Below are 27,683 nucleotides of genomic sequence, written 5' to 3'. Positions count from 1 at the left end.
GGCAGATTTTGATGTTGGTCGGTCCCATATATGCACATGAGTCATGTGACATGGCCAAATGTATAGACATAGTGGTCCTATCTGTGGCTCTGGACACCTGAATCTCTGTATCTGTTTCTCCTTGTCCCTTTTATGCCTATATATGGAGATCACTGATGTCATCAGTACCCCCTTTTGTGCCCCTATTATATGGAGCTGACTGATTTGTTAGCGCCTGATGCCATGACGACACATTGAGGTTAGACCAAGCCCCCAGAACGGCTTGTAAACTGTGTGTGAAGCCGGCATTCCCTGCTGGCCAGAGCTGACAGGGTGAACTACTGTACACGCACGAGCAAAAGAATGCACCGCTGGGGTCTGCTTTGTGAACTGGCTCGTTCATAGACGTAGTTCGACGTTCGTGACGTAAGACGTTCGTCGACGTAAGAAAAATTGGCCTATAGCTCTAGGCCAATTCACCCACAGTCTTCCGGGTGCTTCTAACGCCACTGAGCAACTTGCATTGAAATGAATAGCTGGGGGCGGCTCTGTATTTATATATTACCTCTATGCCAGAGCCGTCTAATCAGAGAGTCCTGCCACTGCGGGGTCAGAAACAGCGCTGGTCACGTGGTTCATTGTCACTTTACACCTCATAGACTTCAATGCATTTTGTAAACTTCCGGTTCGCCGTTTGTCACTATACGCCAATAGATGTGTGCGTAGACGACCTGGCCCCATGAAGTGAACGGGAGTGACGCAACACCCTCCATATTTGAGCGTAGCTGCATTGGGAACTCCTTATATGGTTATGGCTGAGTCATGGTGACATGAACGTGACGACGTTGTCCACCGGCCAGCCATCCTTTACGCCAATTTTAATATAAAATAAAGTGGGTAAAACTAAATCAAAAGAATCAAACATCGAAAGAGGGCATTTACACTGCATTCATGGCATAGAGAGGGCACCTTTTACAGACAGATAAAGGGGCAGGGGCTCAAGCCCACTTTGCTCTCTATGTGTGCACGTGCCTGGATGCAGGGATGAACTGTAGAGTGGGATGAACTGTAGAACTGGACATGGCACAATTGATTTGACACATTTTGCTCACATTGGTCACTATTCTTCGATTATCCACAAGTAAGGTTTGGCATAAGAATGTGGGTGCTTTCTGGTCTATATTGACTGTGACAGAAATAATTAACATGGGGTAGTGTCGGTTTGAATCAGGCTAGACCAAAGTCCAATTTATCTCCATCTATTCAGTATCAACGTCCATATGTAATATTTTGTTTTTTGACCTGGACATTGGGGGATCCTACGTCCTCTCCAAACTCTTCTCCCTTCCTTTCTGTTGCTGTATGTTTCTAATCTGTGTACCTATAGGAAGCACAAGTGTGTGTGTGTGTGTGTGTGTGTGTGTGTGTGTGTGTGTGTGTGTGTGTGTGTGTGTGTGTGTGTGTGTGTGTGTGTGTGTGTGTGTGTGTGTGTGTGTGTGTGTGTGTTAAATATGTAAGGAGATTAAACAGACTTAAATCTCTGCGTCTGGCATACAAATTCCAATCACATAACCTATCAGCGTGTTGTCTCTCAAACTCTGCCTCTCTCTCTCTCTCTCTGTGTTTGTGTATACGTGCATGTGCACATGCACTACAGGCACTGCACAGAGGTAGGAGGCTCCTCCCCCATCCACCTAAACCATCAAAGGCTTTAGACCAAATCCCTGGCTTTCTGCATCACATGACTGATGTTTGCAGCTGGACATTTGACATACATTTGTTATGATTATTTTGCAACATGCAGTTGAAGGACATTCTTGTTCTGCCCCATTCGGTTGTCCATCAACGTCATCATGGCTGTTATTTTCTATCTATATATTTCTATCTGTTGAATGTGCATTACATCTGAATTTGACCATCTTAGAGAGGCATCCTCCTAATTAGTGTGCTTGCTATAGGCAACCAGACTATTGTTTTCAATAAACCTTTTTCTGTCACCTAAAGTAAACCTGTTTTCATGTAACCTTTCTGTTATCCCAAAAGTCCCTTTTCTGATTGGACGACATAATGTCCAATCAGAAAGGATGGTTCCTCATTGGCTAAATGTTACTCCCTAAACTCAGAACAGAACAAGAGTGTATTGCCCTTCAGGCAACCACACTAACTACTCCATTGGTGTGGTTCTCACCGTGGGGTCCAGGGACCCTCAGTCCAGGGACCCTCAGGGTTCCTTGGGGGGTTCCAGATGGACCTTTACAGGTCTGTAACTCTGAGAGCGTGGTCCATTTGGTTCCATTTGTACACTCCCATTATGGGGGTCCTTGAAATGAACCACTAAACTAGTCCATACTTTGATTACGTGTGCGGCGTTCATGTGTCACATGCTATTTCCCACTCACCTGCAGCTGGTCTTACGTGTGACTCTGTGTTTGTCTCTTTCCCCTCGGCAGTACACAGTGAGGATGTGGGCTCTACCAGGCTGTACTTTGTGAATGCTTCCCTGCAGAGGGTGACCTACTCCAGCTCCGTGGGGGTGTCCTTGCCCTGCCCTGCAGGGGGCACCCCCAGTTCCATCTTGCGCTGGTACCTGGCCACCGGCGACGACATCTACGATGTGCCCCACATCCGCCACGTGCACGCCAACGGCACCCTCCAGCTCTACCCGTTCTCCCCGTCCGCCTACAACAGCTACATTCACGACAACGACTACTTCTGCACCGCCGAAAACCAGGCCGGAAAGATCCGCAGCCCCAACATCCGCATCAAAGCTGGTGAGTTGATAAGACGAGAGCAAAGGCTGTGCAGGGCGGAGCCTGAGAGCGGTAGAAGTTAAAGGGGAAGTCCGTAGGAGTGTTTTTCTTATGGTAATCTGATGGTGTTCCATCCGTTAACAAGTGGTAGAGGTGGGGGAAAACAGAGTCAAGTTCTAGCTCAGAACAGAGATGGGAGGGGTCTATATTGTCAGTTTGCCTTGTTACAACAGCTGCACAGAAACAAAACTCTTCAGAGTATCTTTCCGCCATTATGAAAGTCAGATGTAAACAAAGAAAAGGAATTGTCGAGCGATCCAAATAAGCGATTTAGCATTAGGACTGTTAATTTAAAAGAATGATCCTATCACAAAGATTTGGTGGCCCCCCTGTAGTATATCTCTGAGGACCCCCTAGGGGTCCCGGACCCCCTGTTGAAGACCCCTGTGTTAGACAGCTAGTCCGAAATTCCCCTTTAAGTTATGGCGGGGAAGGAACAAACGAGTACAGTATAGTGAGAGTTCTAGGTCAGGGGTTCCCAAACGTTTTGGTCTCAGGGCACCCCATAAATATTGTTTTAATCCGAGGCACCCCTACATTATAATTTTCACTCCCAGCACCTTATATTTATTAATAGCATATCGTCGTTGTCGGATCAAACCTTGTATGTCCAAAACCGTTCGTTTTGTATTTATCATCTATAAAATGTACTAAACTAGTGAAAACAGCAGATCTACAAGCACACAACATGCGAGGCGTTGTGTGCTTGTAGATCGGCTGTTTTCACTATTTTGTGCGACAGTCTTGTATGATGAAGCAGGGCTTTGCTTTACCAAAAGACATACACATTTGAAACTTGGAGATATGAGGTTTCTGCCCAACAGTGACGATATTTTTGTGATTATGTTGCGATGAAATAATAGCCATTTTGGTTAGAACTGACTGAAAATAACTTTGTACTTCAAGTTTAAAATGATTAAATATTTTTTCAAGTGTCCAAATAAATTCCAAATATTATCAAGTTATCTCGCGTCTGCCGTCACGGCACCCCAGGGTGCCCCGTCACCCACTTTGAAAACCCCTGTTCTAGGGGAATGTGGCACTCGCTCCGCTCACCAAACGAATGGCCACGGGAAGCGAGGGAATACAAGTACAAAGTATTCTAAAAGCATTAAGTAGAGCAAATGTGATTGACAGCTGCAATAAGCCAATCTAGCCCGGCCCACTACCCACACAGAGAAATCACCTGCCCCAAAATAGCCCCGGTCTCTCTGACCTGAACACAGATTGACCTAGAACACAGTCTGCAGGGAGAACATCTGCAATGCATAGTACCCAGGGCATTGCCCTCTTCCACCCCTGCTGGACCGGCGTAGCAGGAAAACACTAGGTAGCCTACTTCATCATGTAACCACCATGGCATGTCATTATCCAACATCTGAGCATGACAGCATCCTACATGTCTCCCTTCCCTATCCCTATCTTGAGTTATATAATCGCGTTATATAAGAATACTTGCGATAATATTTTGGGTATACCAAAAACCAAAAGATCTTCCTTAAAGGAGTAGTTCACCCCCAAAATGACTTTTTTTCTATTGATTACTCATGCCATGGAGAGTAGAGTTCAATAATATTTTTTGGTTTTTGTCACATTCCTAAGACAAAAATTTGATTTGAGTAAATTTACCCCCATTGATTCCCGATGGTGACCCGTTTCGAAACGGGTCACTATCCGAAATGAATGGGGGTAAATTTATTGTTATCACATTTTTGTCTTAGGAATGTGACAAAAACCTAAAAATATTATTGAACTCTACTCTCCATGGCATGAGTAATCAATAGAAAAAAAGTCATTTTGGGGGTGAACTACTCCTTTAACACGCCTACTATTTGACAGAACAAAACAAGGGTGAAAAAAAACAAGCAATGCATGTCTCTCACTTCCCATTTTGATAACATCTGTACCATTCAATTAGGTCCATTGGGCTTCACTTGAACAAGGACACAAAGTATAAGCTCCTAGTTTAGAAGAACAGTGGTCTATAAACATATTATTTACCATTACTTAGATCTACCCATGTTTAAAGAGAGAATTGTGCAATGCTGGTGTTTATCCTGTGAGGAATAGTTTTTATCATTAATCAGTCAGTATGTTCCTGCTGACTATATACTGTGTGTGTGTGTGTGTGTGTGTGTGTGTGTGTGTGTGTGTGTGTGTGTGTGTGTGTGTGTGTGTGTGTGTGTGTGTGTGTGTGTGTGTGTGTGTGTGTGTGTACACAGTATATAGACACACAGAGTATACTCTATACATACTGAATAGTATTACATAGTAATAGTCTATAGTCTACATAGTAGTATTATGTAATTAATTACTTAGTTTTTTTGTAGATTGTTCCTTATAGATACAGTAGTGTAGGTAATTAGTATCCGATATGTATTCCACTTTTAGTGTAGTGTTCCTGAATTGCGTCCACTGCCATCTTGTTCTGTGTTCTATTCTGTCCTCTCTCATTTCCTTCTGCTGCTTGCTCCCTCATTCTTCACACTGTCCTCCTGTGCTTGGCTAAATATAGCCACAGCACACTTCTTTAATTATCTCTCATTAACAAACCTAATTGGTTGATTGGAGCATGTGCGGCTGTTTCACTAAGCTCATCTGAAGAAAATAGTGTGTTGAAGGTCTCATACCTCAAGGTTGAGAATCCGGTGATACAGTAACACAGAGAATGTGTAAACAGGGTAGATTTATATCAATCTTTTGTCAGCACAGCCATGCATCATAGGTGACAGTTTGAATGGCACCTCTCTCGTCCTGCCCACTTTCTCCCCATTCGCCCCCCCCCCCCCCCCCCCCCCCACACCCATCATTCACATCAGGCCAGCCGAAACCCTCCCCCTTCCCTCCTGCCGTCAACATCTGTTTTCATATTCTGCCTCCCAACACCGGCCTGATCTAATACTCATATTCATTCTAATACTAATACGAGCGTCAAGTTGCGGATTTGAGCCAGGGCCCTGAGCTGCTGCATGCCAGCCGGTTGCTGCCTCTCATTCCCACATGACCCAAAAGCCTGCCTGCCCACAGGAGACAAAGGATTAGCATGAAGCCAACATCCTGCCGTCAGTGGCCTCTGCATGTCGGGCCCTGCATCTGTGGTGCCGCAGGTTAGGGTCAGACGGTTACGCCGCAGCAGTGATTCTCAAACACTTTCATGCAGGGACGTGCTGGCCATTGGGGAAAAACGGGACAACTCCCGAACGGCCGGCTCATTCCAGGCCGGCGCATAAAAGTAGTGAAAACAGCAGATCTATAAGCACACAACGCCTCGCACCGCGAGGCGTTGTGTGCTTATAGATCGGCTGTTTTCACTAGTTTAAATCATTTTTTCAATGATAAACACAAAACAAACGGGTTTGGACATACAAGGTTTCCACCCGACAACGACGAACTATAACTCATGTGATTGGCCCACTGGCTTGTCACTTGTCATGATCTGAAATGGCAAATCTTTGAGTAGCAGCAGCGCTATAGAGAGAGATCTCTCTCTATAGCACGCAATGAGGGCCTCTCCAACTCTTTTTCCCCCGGGCTGAATCAGGGGCCCAGCACGTCCCTGCTTTCATGTTAAGGACTTCCAAATTGATATGTACCTGGCCCCATCTGAAAAGATTTTGTGCCAAGTGTATAATCCATAGCAATCCATATCAAAATATATGATTCAATGTTTTTTTTTTTACGCTTTTTCAATAATAGAAGATCTACAAGCTTACAAACTCAAACTGTTTTTGAAGCTATATTCTTTAATTCTATTGAGGACCCCTGGGGGTCCCCGTGCCCAACATAAGCAATCATATCACGGCTTTGCTCACTCTGTGTATTTAGTCCAAGATATTATGTAAATAAAATCTGGCTTTTTAGTTTTAATGTTACACCCTATGTAACTGTAGGCCTATGTCAAATAGTAAAAATTTGTAGCACCTCGCAACACTTTTGGGCTTGTACATCTATAGTTTTTTGCAGTAGAACTGCAGATCTATTTTCATCATGGAATGTTGGAATTCTGTTTTTGCTGAATGTTCACGTATTATATGACATGCCCGGAATAGGGACGCTAGGGTTCATGTGGTTAATCTTACCAGATATGAAACTGTTGAATATGTAATATTTCCATATAGTCCAGGATGTGTTTTTTTCCCTTCTTTCCCACAGCAGGAAGATAGCACTGCATGTTCTTGTCATGGCTGTTACCAGGGAAAGGGTTCCAAACCAGTCTCTTAGCAACCTTGGGATATGTCCTAGCTTCATGTGTTTTCACTAATGAGTCCCAGCTCATTCAAAACAGCGTCGAATATTGCATGAGCATGCATGAACCAGCACCCTGTTGTTTTATTTTTGCCTGAGCTCTGTTGTGACTGTTTAACAGAATGTTACGTTCTTATCAAGTAGAGCGTGGAACAATAGGTTGGTGTGAGATGCTGATGTCATCCTAGAAAATATCGTAACTTTTTTTTCCCGGCGAAATATTGGCTTGCATGATGTATGGTGAAACCATAAAATAATAAATTGGTCACAACCTCTCTGCTGTACAAAACAGAAAACATACTAGTAAGACGCCTCAGGGCGACAAGCCACAAGTGATGTGGACATCAGGGATGTCCATATATGGGCATAAAAGGGATTTGTTCCCCCTAGCATCACAGGGATCTCTATAATAGGGCATCATTAATATTGATGACATCAGGGAACTCCATATATGCATAAAAGGAATTCTGTTAGTGTGACATCACAGTGAAGTCAGAGCGTGATGTCAGAGCGGCAAACCCATTCTGGTAGAGTGGTTTCCCGACATCACAGTGACATCAGAGCATCATCTCAGAGCGGCAAACCGGTGTACACGGACACGGACAAGCTTTGACATTTCTCATGGTAAACGGTGACCTTCGGTCACAATAACCAACTCAAACAAACGCATCATGTATGCTTCCATGGTCATGGATTAATTTCTCCCTCTTCCATGTTTGACTCGGAAGCACAGTGTTGCTATGGATGGAAATGTCTATGTCTATTTCTATGTAAAATGTGATTAGGGTTCATGCAATGTTTCAAAGATGTTTTGTACTCCATAGGGCAGGGGTATTCAACTAAATTGATCAGGGGGCCACATTGTCAGAAACCCAAGGGGACAGGGTAACTCCCCTCCCCTCCCGAGCTATTAATTTAATGTACACTTGACACAATGCACTACCACATTTTCTAACTAACTACATTGCAAAGTAGCATACCTTTCATGTAAAAGTGCTTAATTTCTGTGCAACAACTGCAAACATGCTTTCTTGTTTAGAACATAGACTAGCTACATCACACTAGTGATGGCCAACAACTTGGCTTTGATGCTATCTTAGAATAAATGTCGACTATTTTGACAGTGCAGACACTCTTCTTTGATGCATTAACGATGCATTAACAAGGATCAGCTGGGTCACAGACACACACACACACACACACACACACACACACACACACACACACACACACACACACACACACACACACACACACACACACACACACACACACACACACACACACACACACACACCTCCAAACTGCAGTGCTCTAAACTGGAGTCTCATTTCTCTCCAAAAGCCCTTGAATGTGATGGAATATGATTAAGGATTACCATGACTAGTAGCTCGGCCGGCCGAGCGTCTAGTCGGCGACCTGGCCAACTCGGGAACAATGTAAATAAGGAATGAATGCCCCGCCCTTTAATGCAAACCCCATTATATACTGTACCTATTGTCATAGGATTTGTTTTGACCATCTGTTTGCGTGTGTCCATTTATGCCCATATATGGAGATATCTGTCTGTCTACGTCCATTTTATGCCCATATATGGAGATCTCTGTAGGACCCGTTTTGACCATCTGTTTGCCTGTGTCCATTTAGGCCCATATATGGAGTTATGTCTGTCTGCGTCCATTTTATGCCCATATATGGAGATCTCTGTAGGACCCGTATTGACCATCTGTTTGCCTGTGTTATATATGGAGATATCTGTATCTGTTTGTCTGTGTCCCTTTATGCCCATTATGGAGATCTCTGTATCTGTCTGTTTGCCCGTGTCCATCAGACAGGTTTCTTAACTGACCACAGCCCTCCTCTGAGTAGACAAAAATTATACCATAATTATTATGAGCATTAGTGAGGACTAATTCACAGTATAGGAAAGTGGTCCTTTAAGCAAAGGAGAATTTAGGCCCAGAAGCATTTCTTATCTGTAAAAGTACTTATTTCCTCCCCAAACATTGGTCCAGGTGTTAGTTTTTCAAAAGATGCAATATAATCATTTTTTGGCTCGGCTTGTCCTACTCGACCAGGGCTTCAGACAAGAGCGAGTGGATAAATTGTTAATCTGTGTATTTATCTCGCTTGAAAGTCTGCTCCATGTCTGCGGCAGATAATGCCTATAGAGTCAGACATTATTGCTGTGAACTTTGAAATCTCGTGGCTACTTCCGCTGCAATGCAAGTGAACAGGCTCCCGGAAGTAGTGTGAGACACAAGATTTCAACGGGAGTTGAAAGTTCACGGCTTTGCGACAATAACGATAGAGCTGGTTGGAAATAAACAATGCATATACTGTATGACTCAAGATTATCTGCCGCCGCAGGCATGTAGCGAAAAATTTTACTTTCGAGCTGTAGATAAATACGTGGATTAACAATTTATCCGATCGCTCCTGTCTGAAGCCCTGGTTGGGTAGGACAGATGGACGCCAAAAGGAATATATTGCATCTTTTGAAAAAAGAACACCTGGACCATCATTTGGGGGACCAAATGGAATTTGCCTTTAAGTAAAAAAGAAATCAGAAGTACTTCTTCCAACACTGGTTTGTGTGTATCATTTTCAGGGAGCCCTACACCAGTGATTCTCAAACGTCTTCATGTCAAGGACCCCCAAATTGACACCTGTGGACCCCCATTTCTAAAGAAATGCCAGGGATCCCCATAAGAGAAGATTTCTACGGCTCTAGCAGTGATACTGAATCATTATAATTTCAAGGACACCCAGTTTGACATGCATTAGGCTACGGACCCCCATTTAATGGCATATATATCTCTGAGACCCTGATTTATGTTGTAAAATCAATGTTAATTTAACTCTGAGAGTGTACAAATGGAACCAAATGGACCCGAGTGTACAAATGGAACCAAATGGACCCATTAGGGTCCATTTGGTTTAATGTGTACACTCTCTGAGTTACATACCCATAAGGGTCCATTTGATTCCCAACTATCATTTAGCTGGGGACCCCCTGGAACTCCCTCAAGGATCCATGGGGGTCCCCGGACCCCACTTTGTGAGAGCCAATGCCTTACACAGTGTTACAGTGTTATATGTGTGTACAGTTTTCAGAGATCCCTACACAGTGCTAATGTGGTTGTCTGTGTGTGTGTGTGTGTGTGTGTGTGTGTGTGTGTGTGTGTGTGTGTGTGTGTGTGTGTGTGTGTGTGTGTGTGTGTGTGTGTGTGTGTGTGTGTGTGTGTGTGTGTGTGTGTGTGTGTGTGCGTGCGTGCGTGCGCGTGTGTGTGTGTGTGTGTGTGGGTGTGTGTGTGTGTGTACACAGTGTTCAGGGAGCCCTACACAGTGCTAATGTGTTGTCTGTGTGTGTGTGTGTGTGTGTGTGTGTGTGTGTGTGTGTGTGTGTGTGTGTGTGTGTGTGTGTGTGTGTGTGTGTGTGTACAGTTTTCAGGGAGCCCTACACAGTGCTAATGTATTGTCCATGTGTGTGTGTGTGTGTGTGTGTGTGTGTGTACAGTTTTCAGGGAACCCTACACAGTGCGCGTGGCAGACCAGCGCTCTATGAGGGGCAACGTAGCTGTGTTCAAGTGCCTCATTCCCACTGCTGTGCAGGAGTACGTCAGTGTGGTGTCCTGGGAGAGAGACACCGTGTCCATCGTCCCAGGTAGGACGCTTTGTGTGTGTGTGTGTGTGTGCGCGCGCGCGTGTGCGTGCAATCGTGCATGTTATGGCAGTCTGATGATGTGCAACAATGCTCCATGTCTGACCTAACTATTACCTCTTGTTGTCTGTCTGCTCAGTGTTATGGATCACTGACCTCCTTTCCTCCTCCTCTTCCTCCAGCCCTCCTCCTCCTCCCTCTTTCTCTGACTTCGCCCATGTAGAAAATGTCTTGTTCCGTCAGTCAATCCCTCAGAAATGCTGCCTTTGTCACATGAGCTGGTCGATTGGCTATTCTCGCTATTCAATTTATTTATTTTTGGAAAGAAGAAAGTGCATTTTCTAAATTTCTCCCCGCAAATAAAAAATGACATGTATTTTTGTATATACCGTATCATCACTGTCGGGCAGAAACCTTGTATCTCCAAGTTTTCAAATTTGTACGTTTATTCATAAAGTAAAGCCCTACTTCGTGGTACAAGACTGTCGCACAAGACTAATGAAAATAGCAGATCTACAAGCACACAACGCCTAGCACTGACAACAACGATATTCGATTGGTCTAACAGTTGCACACCTACTTAATTCCCTTCCTTTTGCCCTGGGTCAAGGCGTTGCATGGCGGCGTCTGGGCCACACTTCTTCCTCTTCGTCACCTCTATTCCTGTCGTCTTCTACCCTTCTTGTCCCACCACGCTGTCCTTGAAGAATACTGCCACAATTAGAGACACCGGGTGTCAATAGGACCGTGCCCCCACATTCGTCTTCATTAACCTCATTTGTGTGTGTGCGTGCGTGTATGTGTGTGTGTGTGTGTGTGTCTAAAGGCGCGCGCAGCGCGCGTGTGTGTGTGCGCGCGCGTGCCTGTATTTGTGAGCGCATACGTCTGTTATGTTTATGGATATCATACAGTATATTTGGCTTTTATTGCGCAATGATATGCCGTTTTTGTACTTTATGCACTGCCTTTTTTATTTTTGTTTTCATCATTTTGCTTACAATAACAAGCTAGAAGAGAGAGAGAGAGAGAGAGAGAGAGAGCTGGGAGAGAGAGAGAGAGCTGGGAGAGAAAATAGAGACCCAAAGAAAGAGAAGCAAGGAGGGTAGTAGGGCAAGAACGGCCTCAGGTCCTGGCAGATGGCTCTCTTATACAGTATAAATATATAAATAATATGTACAGTGTGTGTGTGTATATATATTTTTATCTTATTTTTGTATATATACATGCTGTATTTATATATATTCTATATGGATTTGGTGATATGGATTTATTCTTCGTTTGTTTTACTTTTGGGGGTGATGGGGGGGACTAGTGTGCATTCAGGTGATAACTGTGCTGTTTTAAAGCTATTCCTTGGCTTGCTCTTCTGTTAATTAGGCCTAGAATTATTGAATGCTTTAACCAGTGAAAAATAGCAGATATACAAGCTCACAGCGCGGCACCGAGTGCCGTGCTGCGAGCTTGTAGATCTGCTATTTTTGAAAAAGTCGTGAAAATGTGTCCCTGGAACTAGATATTTTGTGGCCAAATAACTATCATTTTGGGGGTCCTTCACATGAAAAGGTTTGAGAACCACTGACATAGTAGTCTCTCAAGAACAGGCTAACTGAGCTCCAGTTGAGTGAAAAGGACCTTTTCTTTGACGATGTCTTGCCAGATTGCTGACATAGAAACACAGGTTTTTCAAAAAACCTTAGAAGGATTCAAAAGACACTTATAGAATTGGGTCAAAATTCTAATTCTCACGATTTTTCAAAAATAGCAGATCTAACGGTACAAGCTCGCAGCCGCTGTGAGCTTGTATATCTGCTATTTTTCAATAGTTAAAGCATAAAATAATGATACACAATAATGTGTACCCGTTCTGAATGGGTTAAATGGAGCTCCAGAGTGTGTGATGATGGTCATTCATTTCGTGTCAGTTTATTGTTTTGTGTTGACTGTATATACCATGGACTGGCTGCTGTGTGTAATTAGGGCTATATAGGTCAGTTGATGAGCAGTGAGTGTGAGGATCAGATGTTGAATATGATGAGCTGCTCACTGAACTCAGCATTCCTCTCCACACAATAAACACAACACAACACAACGCAATACAACACAACCAGGGGTGTCGCACCAAATTCTGGGTACAAGGATTCACTGCGGCCCCCCCCCCCCATGAATGTTCTTCATAGGTCGAACTGGGAACGCATTATTTTGTGCGTTAACTATTGAAAAATAGCAGATATACAAGCTCGCAGCGTGCCACTCGGTACGAGCTTCTGCTATTTATTTATTTTTAATCTAGAAAATGTGTGCAAGTCTTTGAATCCTTCTAAGGTTTCTTTTTTCTTTTTTGAAAAACCTATGTTTCTATGTTAGTGGTGCTCAAACCTTTTCATGTGAAGGACCCCCAAAATGATATGTATTTGGCCACGGACACCCCCCCACCAGAAGCAACATTTGAGTTACAAATGTTCGCTTAAAAAAATACATATATTCAAAGATTTGCAGATTTGTAGACTTTTCAAAACTCTGTGTCGCGCTGTGAGCTTGTATATCTGCTATTTTCAAATAACTAAAGTTTAAAATAATTAAGGCCCCTCCACCTTGGGCCCTAGTAACTCAGTCCCACTTTTCACCCCCTTGTGATGCCCCTGAACACAACAGCATACAGCAGCTCCCCCCTCAACACTGCACAGAGCACACATCCCAGCGTTGTTCTGACCTTGAACCTTGCTCACCCACCAAACCAAACAAAGGAGACACTGACCTTATCATAACAACAGCAAAGCCATACAGTAATCTATGTGCAATATGACAACGCTTGCAAATGTGCCATGTGTGTGCCATTACAAATCCATATAGTCTATGGGCAAATGGGCAATCTGAACATCACAATCTCTGGCACTTTCACATGAATGGCCATATTAAAAAAAGCATGTCCATGTATGTGCAGACTGTGCACAGACGTACACACACACATGCATGCACGTATGCACGCACATACACACACGCGCTACTTCCATAGCTATTACATAAGCAATCTGATGGGCTCTTGAATTCTGGATTTGTTGCTGAATGACAGTTCTGACCTGCTGTTATTCCACCCAATTATCTTTGATTCAGCATCAACTACGCACGTCTACATGTGACTGTAACATCACTGTTAAAATGCTCTCACTCTCACTGCTTTGTTCACCACATTACATTGCTGTTGCGGTCTCTCTCTCTCTCTCTCTCTCTCTCTCTCTCTCTCTCTCTCTCTCTCTCTCTCTGTCTGTCTTCACTTTCGGGGAGAAAGGCCAATAACAGCGAGTTTGGTTCAAAGGCCGGCCAGATAGACCTAATGAAGTTGGAGAAAAGAATTATATTGATTTTGTCCGTTTAAGCGCTCTCAATGTGCCTGTAATTGGACGGTCATTGAAACATAATGGCAGTAATATATCACAGAAGGGAGTTTCTTGTTGTTGTGTGTTTGTGAGTGTGTCTAAACTATATAAAGGTGCGCTTAGTAGAGCGCTAATCTCCACCAGGCCAGCCGATATGCCCTACTAATTATAGCCTTGTATGCATGCAGAGAAATATGCGGTATGCATGGAGAGAAATATCTGAATACAGCCATGAAAGTAATGTGGCATGTGATTACTGTAACAGTTGTACATCATCTCTCTGCATCCCACCATTAAGATCTTGATGACTCTGTAATCCGCAACATCTGATTGATAAGTCCCTGTGTCAATTATGTTGGTATCACTGATCAATGAAAAGTAATATTCCAATTTGAAAGCGTTGAGTTTTCGCTGCCCCACATTAGCTGTGTGGGTCCTCCAGGAGAGGACACGCAAGGCACTGGCAAGTTTTGATATGTGTGCCACTAAATAGACATAGCGAGCATTCTAATCTTCACCAGTACAATACCATTTCACTGGAACAATGTTGGTGATTCCTTTTACATGAACAGATTACCAATTACACTGCAAAGTTGATGAGATGCCATTTCACTCTGCAGTCTTGGCTCAATTGTGCTGGCAAATTGAACGCCTGCCATTGGCTAGTACCAGTACATCCCATCAGACAGAGGGACAGGAGCTTTGTAATTTGCTGGTTTTACAGTAGTAAGGAGGGACTCGTGGGACACGCACAGTCGCCTAGCCCATAGCCTGGAGGGACAAAAATTACATAGTTGTTGTTGACCAATTTGGCTGCATGTACAAGAAGTATGCTGATCAGCCCACTGGTATGTGACATTAGCTGCAGAAACACACGCATACATGCATGCACAATGCACATGCACGCACACAGACTGTGCCGCCATGTTTACAGAATTTCAGTGTATCAGGGTCAATCAGTGTAGATAGAAATAAAAAAAAACATATATATCCACAAGTTTCCAACGCCCCATAGTGCATTGCGCAGACGCTGTACCGAGCTTCCGGCACCGCAGCCGAGTGTGATTTACAAGCTCACAACAGTTGCATCTGCGACGCGACGTGAGCTTGTATGTCTGCTGTTAAACCGGAAGTGTGGTCCAAACAGGTCCAAATAATCTCCAGTAAACTCCCGCGGAAACAGGTGGATATATATATATATATTTTTATATCATCTATAACAGGGGTCTTCAACAGGAGGTCCGGTACCCCTAGGGGGTCCTCAGAGTTACTACAGGGGTCCTCCAAATCTTTGAGTGATAGAAGGTTTTTCTTTTTTCTTCTTTTTTATATTAACCAGTTGAACCCTAGTGTCCAAATTTTGAGAACTTTAACCAAAAATAGCAGATCTACAAGCTCACAACGCCTCGCAGCGCGAGGCGTTGTGAGCTTGTAGATCTGCTATTTACGGCAAAGAGCTTTGGTGTAGAGGGGATCTATCATAAATTGGCTATTTAGTCTGTTGAGCTTATAATCTGCCGGAGTCTTGTATAGACCGGAGACTGGTATATACATACACATCTTTGAATATTTAAAAACATTTTAACAACCCAAATCTTGTATGGGGGTCCCTGGCACAAATCATGTTCAGATGCGGGTCCGCAGCCAAACACATCGGGGTCCTTGACATGAAAAGGTTTGAGAACCACTGTATTAGAGATCATTAGGTGTGTCTCCTAATCAGTATGTGAGTCACATGCTGGTGTGAAGGTAGAGACGATGACATAACATGACACAGTCATGCACTCTGAACCCCAACAGGTTCTCATTTAGTCATAGACACACGCTCCCCCATCTGGAGCGGGTGGCATCTATTTTAATGTGTGTGTGTGTGTGTGTGTGTGTGTGTGTGTGTGTGTGTGCGTGCGTGCGTGCGTGCGTGCGTGCGTGCGTGCGTGCGTGCGTGCGTGCGCGCACGTGAGTGTGTGTCCCGTTGCCTGCCCCACTTTCCTGTCCAGCCAGGATAGCATGGGGTTTAAGAGGGGAGGGGGTACAGCCTGACCTATTTCCCTCTCCTTCCTTGTCCCATGCCCACCCTGTAGCTACGCCTCATGTATGTGTGACTCTCCAGAGGCAGCGGGGGGGCCTGTCCGTCTGAGCAGCGATCAGATGGAGGGAGAGGAAGAGAGAGAGAGAGAGAGAGAGAGAGAGAGAGAGAGAGAGAGTAAAAGACAGACCCAAATGGACCATACACTAGGAGTTAACCACCTACGCCCCTCGGTTCGAAGTGAAGCGGTGAATTTTTATTCTATGTGTTCTAGAGCTATGAAATCTATGTTCTAAATACATTCTGTGTTCTAGATCTATACTTTCTATGTGCTTTAGTTCTATATTTTTATGAATTCTGAATGAATGAATGATTTTGTCTGGAGGGCCAAATTGTCATGTGAAGCTTGACCAATCCTGCATGCAATTCTGCATGCACAGGACATGTACAGGACATGTACGGGACAGACAAAGCCACTCCTTGGGAATCTATGGGAATCCTCGAAAAAACATGTACGGGACAGACAAAGCCACTCCTTGGGAATCTATAGGAATCCTCGAAAAAACATGTACGGGACAGACAAAGCCACTCCTTGGAAGCGGCTTTCACCGCTTCAAAAAACAAAAATCTAAAATTGCACATCTACAAGCTCATAACACATCATCACATGGTAACACGATGTAAGCTTGTGTTCATAAATGTTCGCCTATAATAATATGCCCAAAACGGGGACGTCGGAGTGAAAGTGGTTTAAACGAACACAAAGAATTGTTCCTGTGCAGAGACTGAGCTTCCAGACTGAGGCAGGCCCAGGCTTCGCAGTAGAAAGCTAATGAGTGGCTCCGATGAACAGATCCAGGGCCAGCAGATGGCTGGAGCCACATGGTGGCCCAGGGACGACGCCTGAGTCTGTGGTCTATCTGGTCCCACCTGCCACAGCGTTTAGTTCACTTCCCTTTACTTGCACTATTGAATGCTTCAACTATTGAAAAATAGCAGATCTATAAGCTTGTAGATCTGCTATTTTTGAAAAAGTCGTGAAAATGTGTGCAAATCTTTGAATATATGTATTTTTAAAGCGAATGTTTGTAACTCAAATTTTGCTTCTGGGGTGGTCCCTGGAACTAAATATTTTGAGAAGCGGGCGGGTCCGTGGCCAAATAAATATCAGTTTGGGGGTCCTTCACATTTAAGGACCTTTTCTTTGACGATGGCTGGCCAGATTGCTGACATAGAAACATAGGGTTTTTCAAAAAACCTTAGAACGATTCAAAAGACACTTATAGAATCGGGTCAAAATTCTAATTTTCACGATTTTTCAAAAATAGCAGATCTACAAGCTCGCTGTGAGCTTGTAGATCTGCTATTTTTCAATAGCTAAAGTATAAAATAATGATACACAATAATGTGTACCTGTTCTGAATGGGTTAAAAAAGACAATAACACACAGAGGAAGAACAACGCAAAGCACAATACAGTAAAACCGATGAACAATGAACTAAACTAGTGAAAACAGCCGGTGCGAGGCGTTGTGTGCTTGTAGATCGGCTGTTTGTATGATGAAGCAGGGCTTTGCTTTACCAAAAAACATACACGTTTGAAACTTGGAGATACGAGGTTTCTGCCCGACAGTGACGATATACATGTTACATGAGGCTTGTTGTGTAAGGTGTGATTTGACTTATATAGGTGCACCACACTATGTGCTATGCACAACACAGACACTCTTCATCTCAGTCATAACAATGTAACCGCTGTACCTCGGCTACAGCAGTGGTTCTCAACCTTTTCAAGACGCGACCCCCAGAATAATCATATTTATCTGGGGACCCCCCCCCCCCCCCCCCCCCCAACCTGACAAGCTCTAAGTGTTGAGGAATTACATTTTGTATAACAAGATTCTGTTGTGAAAATAGCAGCTCTACTGTACATGCTCACAACGCCTCGCGTTTCTGCCTCTAAAATTTGACAATTTGGCCAATGTCATTGTCATTTTTGAGGTATTAAAAATAACTTAAATTGTCACTTTAGAAATGTGCATAAACCCTCTATACACTTAAACTTTATGTTGGTTTGTTAACTGTTGAGTGAGAAAACAATGTTGCACATTAAGTTAATCATCTGGGGACCCCCCAAAATAATTTGAGGACCCCCCCTGGGCGTCCCGACCCACAGGTTGAGAACCACTGGGCTACAGCACAACAGTGCAACCAGCGAGAGAGAGAGAGGGAGAGGGAGGGAGAGGGAGAGAGAGAGCACAGGGAGAGCAGCGGTGCGTTAGAACTGGAGATCTGTGTTTTTAAATCTGTGTACGTGCACTCAGAGCGGGAATACATTAATGGATACACTTGTCAGCTCATGCTATCTCATGTAAACACGGGTCAGACATAGGCTTCTGGAATGTACAAATGGTACAAGACCCCCACCCCCATCAACACACACACACACACACACACACACACACACACACACACACACACACACACACACACACACACACACACACACACACACACACACACTCATTTCCCCCTACGTCTGCTCTCTCTCTCTCTCTCTCTCTCTCACAAAGGCAACACAATAAAGCCATTTTCTGATTTCTGCACGAAGTCTCCTGAATATGCAGGAGCTCATGAAACATTAACGTGGGGTTACATTAACGTGGAGCCGCGCAGCGCGCTGCCTCTGATGTGTGATGATGTGAAGTGTGTTCCTACAGTGTGCCCGGGTAATAGTGGGTATGTATGGGTGCAGGACATGGTGTGACAAGGAGCACGTGGCCTCCCGGGGGCTCATGCACAACACCATCCCATCGACTGGCATGGACATGCGGGACGGGTCACTCTCGCTCTCTCTCTGTGTGTGTATGTGCGTGTGTGTGTGTGTCTCTCTCTCTCTCTCTCTCTCTCTCTCTCTCTCTCTCTCTCTCTCTCTGGTCTCACACCATCCCCTCCTCCCCCTAGTCTAAACCCTCCCTCCACCACCCCTTCCCCTGTCCCATGTGGCACATGGCAGACCTGCGGGGAGAGTTTGGGGGGAGGGGAGGGGGGGTAAACATTAATGACAATGACTAAATCATGCAGCCAACCATACTAGTATATTAAACGCTCCCTCTGTCTCTGTCTCTCTGTCTCTCTCTCTCGCACACACACACACACACACACACACAGACACACACGCACGCACTCACGCACGCACGCACACACACACACACACACACACACACACACACACACGACATACACACTAGCAAAGACACTGCAGGATGCACAACACCATCCCATCGACTGGCATGGACATGCGGGACGGGTCACTCTCGCTCTCTCTCTGTGTGTGTATGTGCGTGTGTGTGTGTGTCTCTCTCTCTCTCTCTCTCTCTCTCTCTCTCTCTCTCTCTCTCTCTCTCTGGTCTCACACCATCCCCTCCTCCCCCTAGTCTAAACCCTCCCTCCACCACCCCTTCCCCTGTCCCATGTGGCACATGGCAGACCTGCGGGGAGAGTTTGGGGGGAGGGGAGGGGGGGTAAACATTAATGACAATGACTAAATCATGCAGCCAACCATACTAGTATATTAAACGCTCCCTCTGTCTCTGTCTCTCTGTCTCTCTCTCTCGCACACACACACACACACACACACACAGACACACACGCACGCACTCACGCACGCACGCACACACACACACACACACACACACACACACACACACACACGACATACACACTAGCAAAGACACTTCATATGTGCCGTTTCAAGCTACGCTGGCCTCGTAACATACAGACATTTTGCAGTGAGATTTCAAATAGTTTTGAACTCTTCTGATTTAAATGCACAAAAACATATACATAATTTTCCTATGCCAGTAACACACAGCAGTAGCAGTATGTTTCTGCCGTTCCTCTTTCCCTGTGTCAGCCTCCATTCTGCCCCGACCAACCAGTGAGCAGGGAACCACTGGGAGCAGGGCAGAGACAGATGGGACAATGGCAGCCATCTTTACTCACTAGGCACGTGGGTGGGTGTGTTAATTAGCACAAATGCGCGCACGTGTGTGTGTGTGTGTGTGTGTGTGTGTGTGTGTGTGTGTGTGTGTGTGTGTGTGTGTGTGTGTGTGTGTGTGTGTGTGTGTGTGTGTGCGCGCGCGCGCGTGTGTGAGTGTGTGTGCGCGTGTGTAGGGGGCGTGTGTGTGTGCATGTGAGTGTACAAGGCGCACAATAGGTGTAATTATCTGTGCTTGAGAGGCCCGGGCAGAGGGAGTGCAGGGAGGAGGGGCCAACCACCACAGGCTTTGTGCACGCAGAGCAGAGGCCTGACAAGTGTCGGCTATTATTGACTATTTACACACTACTACACGGGCGTGCGCGTGGCGTGCACGCTTACAAAGAAACGCGCACGCCGTATCGCCGTCTCCCTTTTCTCCCCCCTGTCATTTTCTCTTTCTTTCCCTCACTCACACACAAATGGACACCATTGTACACACACAAGCGCGCGCACACACACACACACACACACACGCACGCACGCACGCACGCACGCACGCACGCACGCACGCACGCACGCACACTCACACACACACACACACACACACACACACACACACATACTTGTTTTTGCTACATCGTGGGACAATCAGACAACGGCGTCCCTCCTGGGGACCCCCCCTTTCTAGACATGCTACAGCTCTGAAAAAAATCAGGCATGACCAGAAAAAAATCAGGAACAAGATTCTGACTTTAAATTATCAAAATTCAATACTTTTTCTCCCAGATCTGACTGGGTCGTCCCACGTGGGGATGTCAGATACAACCATCTTCGTGGGGACACCATAACACACTTTCAGATATGTCTTCCTGGGGACACCATAACACACTTTCAGATATGTCTTCCTGGGGACACCATAACACACTTTCAGATATGTCTTCCTGGGGACACCATAACACACTTTCAGATATGTCTTCCTGGGGACACCTTAACACACTTTCAGATATGTCTTCCTGGGGACACCATAACACACTTTCAGATTAATGTCTTCCTGAGGACACCAGGGAGGTCAGGGAGCTGCGTTTTAGAGTTTGGAGATCATATCACGAAGTTGGGCCACTGACAGAGAAAGCTGTCTTGCCCAGCTCTGTCTGAGTATGAGGAAGCTTGAGTCTAATAATTGATCATGGTCACTATTGGTTCAACCCCCATAAACAAGTACCAGAGTATCCAGATCAGTTATTCACCCTGACAGACTGCAGAGATAGACTGTGTTGGTCTTGGGACCGCCACAAAGCATGATGGAGGTCAGATCAAATCACTAACTTAGTCATGTGCCGCTGTATTAAAATGGCAACTTACTGACTCGTCGAGCAACACTGGACTGGACTGGACAAAAAGGTTTGTCCATTTCAGAATGAACTACCTGTAGAAAACTTGCTCAGTAAAGCACAGACCAGACAGAGAGTGAAGTTGTCAGTTTGCTTGTATCAAACAATCATTCATTCATGATTCATTATGGTACAGTACCCACAGACAAGTTAATGAGTTATACTTAGTAATGATTCAAGGTAGATATTTCTGCCATCAGGTTGAGGTTGAGACACTCAGCTACACTAGGAACATGCCTACAGGAAGAAATACAAAAAATGTGGGAAGACAGCACAAAAGACTTGTGTACTGTTGCGATAGAAGGCTAGAGAATGGATTACAACCACCCTATGGACTGCTAGCATTGTATATATAAACAGTTCTGCTACCTTTAAATGCATTTTACATCAAATACTTTAAAATCACTGCAGAAAAAAAGCAGCTTTTTGTCCTAAAGCAACTGCAAAAGATGTCTGCCATTTGTTATACCCTGAATGTATATATACGTATATATAATAACAAAATGTGACAGCTGTTTACACTGTGCTGTGCCCCTACAACTCTTTTATGTTCCCCTCTTTCAACTGTATTTATAGTTAGACACTTGCTTTGGCAATTCAAATGTACATTTTCTCCTGCCAATAAAACCCCTTTGATTTGAAAATGAATTCTTATAACTCTCCACATTTTTCTGGGTTCACCATAGCACAGATATACTACTTCACACACTCTTCAGGTATTACTTAAATTTATTTCCAGTCTGAACAGAAGGTACTGTCTAAGACAGTAGCCTAAATGTAACGGTGCATACAGTACTGCAAATACAGTTATGTAACAATTGAACTGTAACAATTGAATTGAAATCTCACATTTCAAACATTGCAATAAGGGCACTCCAAAACAAAAGTCCATCACAAAAGTGATTTATGCTGCACTCACTGTTAAGTTAAAGCATGCGTCCTGTGCTTCCCCTGCGTGGAGGAAAGCAGTGTCTATTGTCCCCTAATGAAGTCACGGTTTGAATGAAGCTTGCCTCGTGGCTTAAGGCCAGTGACTTGCATAGGGAATGAACAGACACTGGTCTCCCCTCTCCTCCCTACAGTGAAATACAGGATCATGTTTTAACAGGAACACTACAACAGAATAACACCCAGGTACTGTATTAATGAAATGTAGTGCTGCCTGGACAAATACTCGAGGTACTGTCTAAGGCAGTACATCTGGCAGTGCAAATACAGTAGTTCAAATTAGTCATTATGCATCAATAGAACTATAAAATCTGACAGCTCAGAGATTACAACAAAAGCAGTCAAAAACAAAAGACTGTTACGCCAGTAACTTAGAATAGAACTGCCATAGACTGCACTCACTGTTAAAGCATTTGTCCCGCTTGCCCTGCGTGGAGGAAAGCAGTGTCTATTGTCCCCTAATGAAGTCACGGTTTGAATGAAGCTTGCCTCGTGGCTTAAGGACAGTGACTTGCATAGGGAATGAACAGACACTGGTCTCCCCTCTCCTCCCTACAGTGAAATACAGGATCATGTTTTAACAGGAACAGTAAAACAGAATAACACCCAGGTACTGTATTAATGAAATGTAGTGCTGCCTGGACAAATACTCGAGGTACTGTCTAAGGCAGTACATCTGGCAGTGCAAATACAGTAGTTCAAATTAGTCATTATGCATCAATAGAACTATAAAATCTGACAGCTCAGAGATTACAACAAAAGCAGTCAAAAACAAAAGACTGTTACGCCAGTAACTTAGAATAGAACTGCCTTAGGCATAGAACTGCCATAGACTGCACTCACTGTTAAAGCATTTGTCCCGCTTGCCCTGCGTGGAGGAAAGCAGTGTCTATTGTCCCCTAATGAAGTCACGGTTTGAATGAAGCTTGCCTTGTGGCTTAAGGACAGTGACTTGCATAAGGAATGAACAGACACTGGTCTCCCCTCTCCTCCCTACAGTGAAATACAGGATCATGTTTTAACAGGAACAGTAAAACAGAATAACACCCAGGTACTGTATTAATGAAATGTAGTGCTGCCTGGACAAATACTCGAGGTACTGTCTAAGGCAGTACATCTGGCAGTGCAAATACAGTAGTTCAAATTAGTCATTATGCATCAATAGAACTATAAAATCTGACAGCTCAGAGATTACAACAAAAGCAGTCAAAAACAAAAGACTGTTACGCCAGTAACTTAGAATAGAACTGCCATAGACTGCACTCACTGTTAAAGCATTTGTCCCGCTTGCCCTGCGTGGAGGAAAGCAGTGTCTATTGTCCCCTAATGAAGTCACGGTTTGAATGAAGCTTGCCTCGTGGCTTAAGGACAGTGACTTGCATAAGGAATGAACAGACACTGGTCTCCCCTCTCCTCCCTACAGTGAAATACAGGATCATGTTTTAACAGGAACACTATAACAGAATAACACCCAGGTACTGTATTAATGAAATGTAGTGCTGCCTGGACAAATACTCGAGGTACTGTCTAAGGCAGTACATCTGGCAGTGCAAATACAGTAGTTCAAATTAGTCATTATGCATCAATAGAACTATAAAATCTGACAGCTCAGAGATTACAACAAAAGCAGTCAAAAACAAAAGACTGTTACGCCAGTAACTTAGAATAGAACTGCCTTAGGCATAGAACTGCCATAGACTGCACTCACTGTTAAAGCATTTGTCCCGCTTGCCCTGCGTGGAGGAAAGCAGTGTCTATTGTCCCCTAATGAAGTCACGGTTTGAATGAAGCTTGCCTTGTGGCTTAAGGACAGTGACTTGCATAGGGAATGAACAGACACTGGTCTCCCCTCTCCTCCCTACAGTGAAATACAGGATCATGTTTTAACAGGAACACAATAACATAATAACACTCAGGTACAGGATCATGTTTTAAGAGTGCAGAAGTAGTTTTCTACATCTTCTGCATCCTCCTCTTTAGGGTGGCAATTTTGTTATGGACATAATATTTTACAGATTTCCAATCTCTCTTTATAAGTGCAGGCTCTGCTTTCAGACACTTGTCACATGCACTTTTGTCTGGGACCTTACAAGTATTTATAGCTCTCTTAAAGTTCCTCTCCACGGCCTCTCTCTCTTCTGGTTCCCAATTCTTCCTCTTTTCTTGCCGAGCTAAAACGAAAAAGGAATAACCGATTTGTGTAGTATTATTTTTAACCTAAAAGCTACAATTATTTCTACCACTGGCTATTTCTACACAGATTCAGCATTTGATTGGCCAGTGTAGTTTCATTTTGTAGTGTGTTGTATGTTTTGCACATCACACTTTGTTACTCTGTTTAACAACTGATTTTGTATATAAAGGTAAACAAACAAAAACATGTTAGCCTTTATGCAGCAACAAAGTAACGCTGAACTTTGAAGTCAAGGGAAATCTCACTGTGCTTATACTGTAACACTCCAAATTATCATACCATACATACACATAATGTGTGTGTTAGTCTGCGCAAGACCAACACTAAAAACTACTACAACTAAAAACTAACCAAACGCTATTTCGTGCTCGGACAGAGACAGACGCAGCCAGGAACACACAGAGCTGTCAAAATATCCTTACCTCTTTTTGGCTCCGTCTGTCTGGCTCCTGTCGGTGCTGACCCACTCCGTTTAGCAACTGTTGGAACAACAAGATCATTGTTAATTGCCACGTAGGTCAAGTAAGGCGGAGATTCTCCTACTATGCTACACATTTCCAAACTTGGTCTGGATCAAACTTAAGTCTGGTGGGAAATTACCAGTGTTTGTCAGTAACAAATTACATATTACTGTAATATTATTAGCTTTTCCAGCAAAAGTAGTGTAACGATATTACTGCCAAAACACACCTCATTACTCATTACAAATGAGCTTGTTGTTGCATGATGTGAAAATAGAACATATTTACAAGCTATCAGCAGATAACAGCAGAGATGTGCAGTAGTTTGTAGATCCTAATTACAAATGAGCTTGTTGTTGCATGATGTGAAAATAGAACAGATTTACAAGCTATCAGCAGATAACAACAGAGATGTGCAGGAGTTTGTAGATCCTAATCCACCGCAGCATTCTGCACACGACATACACTACAAGTTGTCTCTAAACAGATTGTGTTGTACATCTCTATAATTTTGCGGGTGGCAGGGGGGAACTGGGGAAAGTAATAAAGTAATGTAACATATTACTCTTTGATTCAAGTAATAAGTAATGTATTAGTAATGTATTACTTTTTCTAAGGGGTCATAAGGAAATAGTACAGCAAGTGTCCAATATCCTTACCTGTTTTTGGCTCCGTCTGTCCGACTCCTGCTGACCCACTCTGTTTAGCAACTGTTGAATGACAAGAACAACATTATTCTGTTAGTGCCACAGATAGGCCAAGTAAAGCTACGGGCATTGATTGCTACACATCTCCAAACTTGGTGAGAATCGACACATGCAACAGACTGGCCGATCGCCCTGAATTGTTGCGCAGGTTCTCCAAGATAGCGCCGCCCATGGCTGCTGTGGTGACTACGTGTTGTGTTCTGTTAGTGTTTTTTGTGTTTGTCTGTTTTTTTGTTTTTGTATGTTATATGTGAAAAAATTGATTTGAATGCAAAAATGTAGTATGCCAAAGCAAATTCCTATGTGTATTACACAATGGTTAATAAAGAAATCTGAATCTGAATTTGACAAAGCCACTTAGACCACCCAGCTGACCTGGGTCAGATAAAAAGGAAAACCCTGTCCAATATCCTTACCTCCGGTTGGCACCGCCTCCCCATCTTGCAGCGATCCGCTCAGGCCATCAACAGTTGGCACCGCCTCCCCATCTTGCAGCGATCCGCTCAGGCCATCAACAGTTGGCACCGCCTCCCCATCTTGCAGCGATCCGCTCAGGCCATCAACTATATAATGACAAGTCAAATATTATTTAAGTAAATGTGCAGGAGATAATTGTGTCTGCCATCTCTCCCTGTAATGTCTTTGTGTCAATTACAAATGGCGAGAGCTGTAAAAGGGTGGCCGTCTCCAAGCTGATAACTGTGAGAAGCAAACAACTGGCAAGAACATTGGAACATCAACTGTTCCGTTTTGCATGTGACAGTGAAAAACAACATTATGCTAAAATGTGTTATGTATCTCAACAGTCGAGGGGTGCTATAAAGATGTAACAGAATATGTGCTGCTGTAATGATCAAAGTATATACCTTCCATGACCTCAGGCCCCTCACACATGTTGTTGTCATCACACGTGCCGTCCCCACACCCGTCCTCAAACGCGTCGTCCTCACACACTTCTAAGGATTAAAGGCACATTTTCAAGATTTTTCTAAAAAATGCATATATATATATATAAGCTTGTAGCATGGCACAATGGCACTCGGTGCTGCACTACGAGCTTGCGCATCTGTTAAATTTCAATAGCTAAAGTATAACAATGCATGAAACACCCACCATCTGGATCGATGTGAATTTCATCCAGGTTCTTGCCTTGGAATTCTCCCATTCGTCCCTTCTCCATGGCCAGGAGCACTTTGCTCACCCTGGCGAGCTGCAGGGTGCTCTCCGGAAGCCTATAAAACTTGTCGTGAACTCGGATGCTATGTCCCATAAAATCTGCTAGCTGCCCCCGCTCCGTATCTCTTAGATTCAGAACCGTTGAAAGGGTTGCTAGTTGTTTCCTCAGTTTGGTTCCTGTAATTGCTAGGGGATTCTTGAGGTCACACAGTTTGGTGTACTCTCTGAGAATATCACTGGTGCGAAAGAATGACATACTGGTGGGTATGGCGAATAGATAGGGGTTGTCCTCAAGGACACCACATTCATTTCTGTATTCACAGAGACAGACCACTGATTCCAGCATTAGCGGAGTTAATAGAACGGGTACCTTGTTTTCACACTTTCCCTCAATTTCGATTCTCGCAAAGTGTGTGCACAGCCTTTTCTCGAGGTCAGAGAGAGCATAGTTGATGTCTTCGTGGTTGGACGATTTGTCTCTCGACAAGAAGTCTTGTAGCTTAATCTGGTTCATCTCGCCTTGTCTGCGACGGTTGAAAAGCATAACCTGAACTTGAGTGACCCTGGACAGTTTCCTCCAGTTCTCCATAGACACTGTAGACTTGAGATCCTCAAGGTATTGCTGCTGCTCTTTCTGTAAGTACTTGTGCAATTTTGCGACGTCTTCAGTCAGAGGAAGAAGCAGTGGGGCATTCCACTTGGCTTGAGACAGGGTCTTCCGACATTC

At 44.2% G+C, this 27,683-nt stretch overlaps 2 protein-coding genes across 2 annotated transcripts in view; one reads left to right on the top strand and one right to left on the bottom strand.

Moving 5' to 3' along the window:
- Positions 1–27,683, top strand: part of LOC308304758 (cell adhesion molecule DSCAML1-like) — a gene marked incomplete at both ends in the record, with an annotated part of 123,259 nt that overhangs the window by 13,389 nt on the left and 82,187 nt on the right. The window contains 2 exon segments of the mRNA XM_080749388.1: positions 2,430–2,750; positions 10,555–10,701. Of these exon segments, the coding sequence (XP_080605514.1) occupies positions 2,430–2,750; positions 10,555–10,701 (468 nt within the window).
- Positions 22,212–27,331, bottom strand: LOC308304986 (uncharacterized protein). Its single transcript, XM_080749610.1, has 6 exons — positions 26,894–27,331; positions 26,647–26,736; positions 26,197–26,343; positions 25,733–25,783; positions 25,035–25,091; positions 22,212–24,589 (listed from the first exon to the last, which is right to left on the bottom strand). Exons 1-6 carry the CDS (start codon positions 27,300–27,302, stop codon positions 24,372–24,374), a joined length of 972 nt encoding a protein of 323 aa, XP_080605736.1. The 5' UTR covers positions 27,303–27,331; the 3' UTR covers positions 22,212–24,371.

This window comes from Nannobrachium achirus (genome assembly GCF_963921795.1).
Source record: "Nannobrachium achirus genome assembly, chromosome: 19".
Classification (NCBI taxonomy): domain Eukaryota; kingdom Metazoa; phylum Chordata; class Actinopteri; order Myctophiformes; family Myctophidae; genus Nannobrachium; species Nannobrachium achirus.
This window is presented reverse-complemented; position numbering and strand designations above follow the sequence as displayed.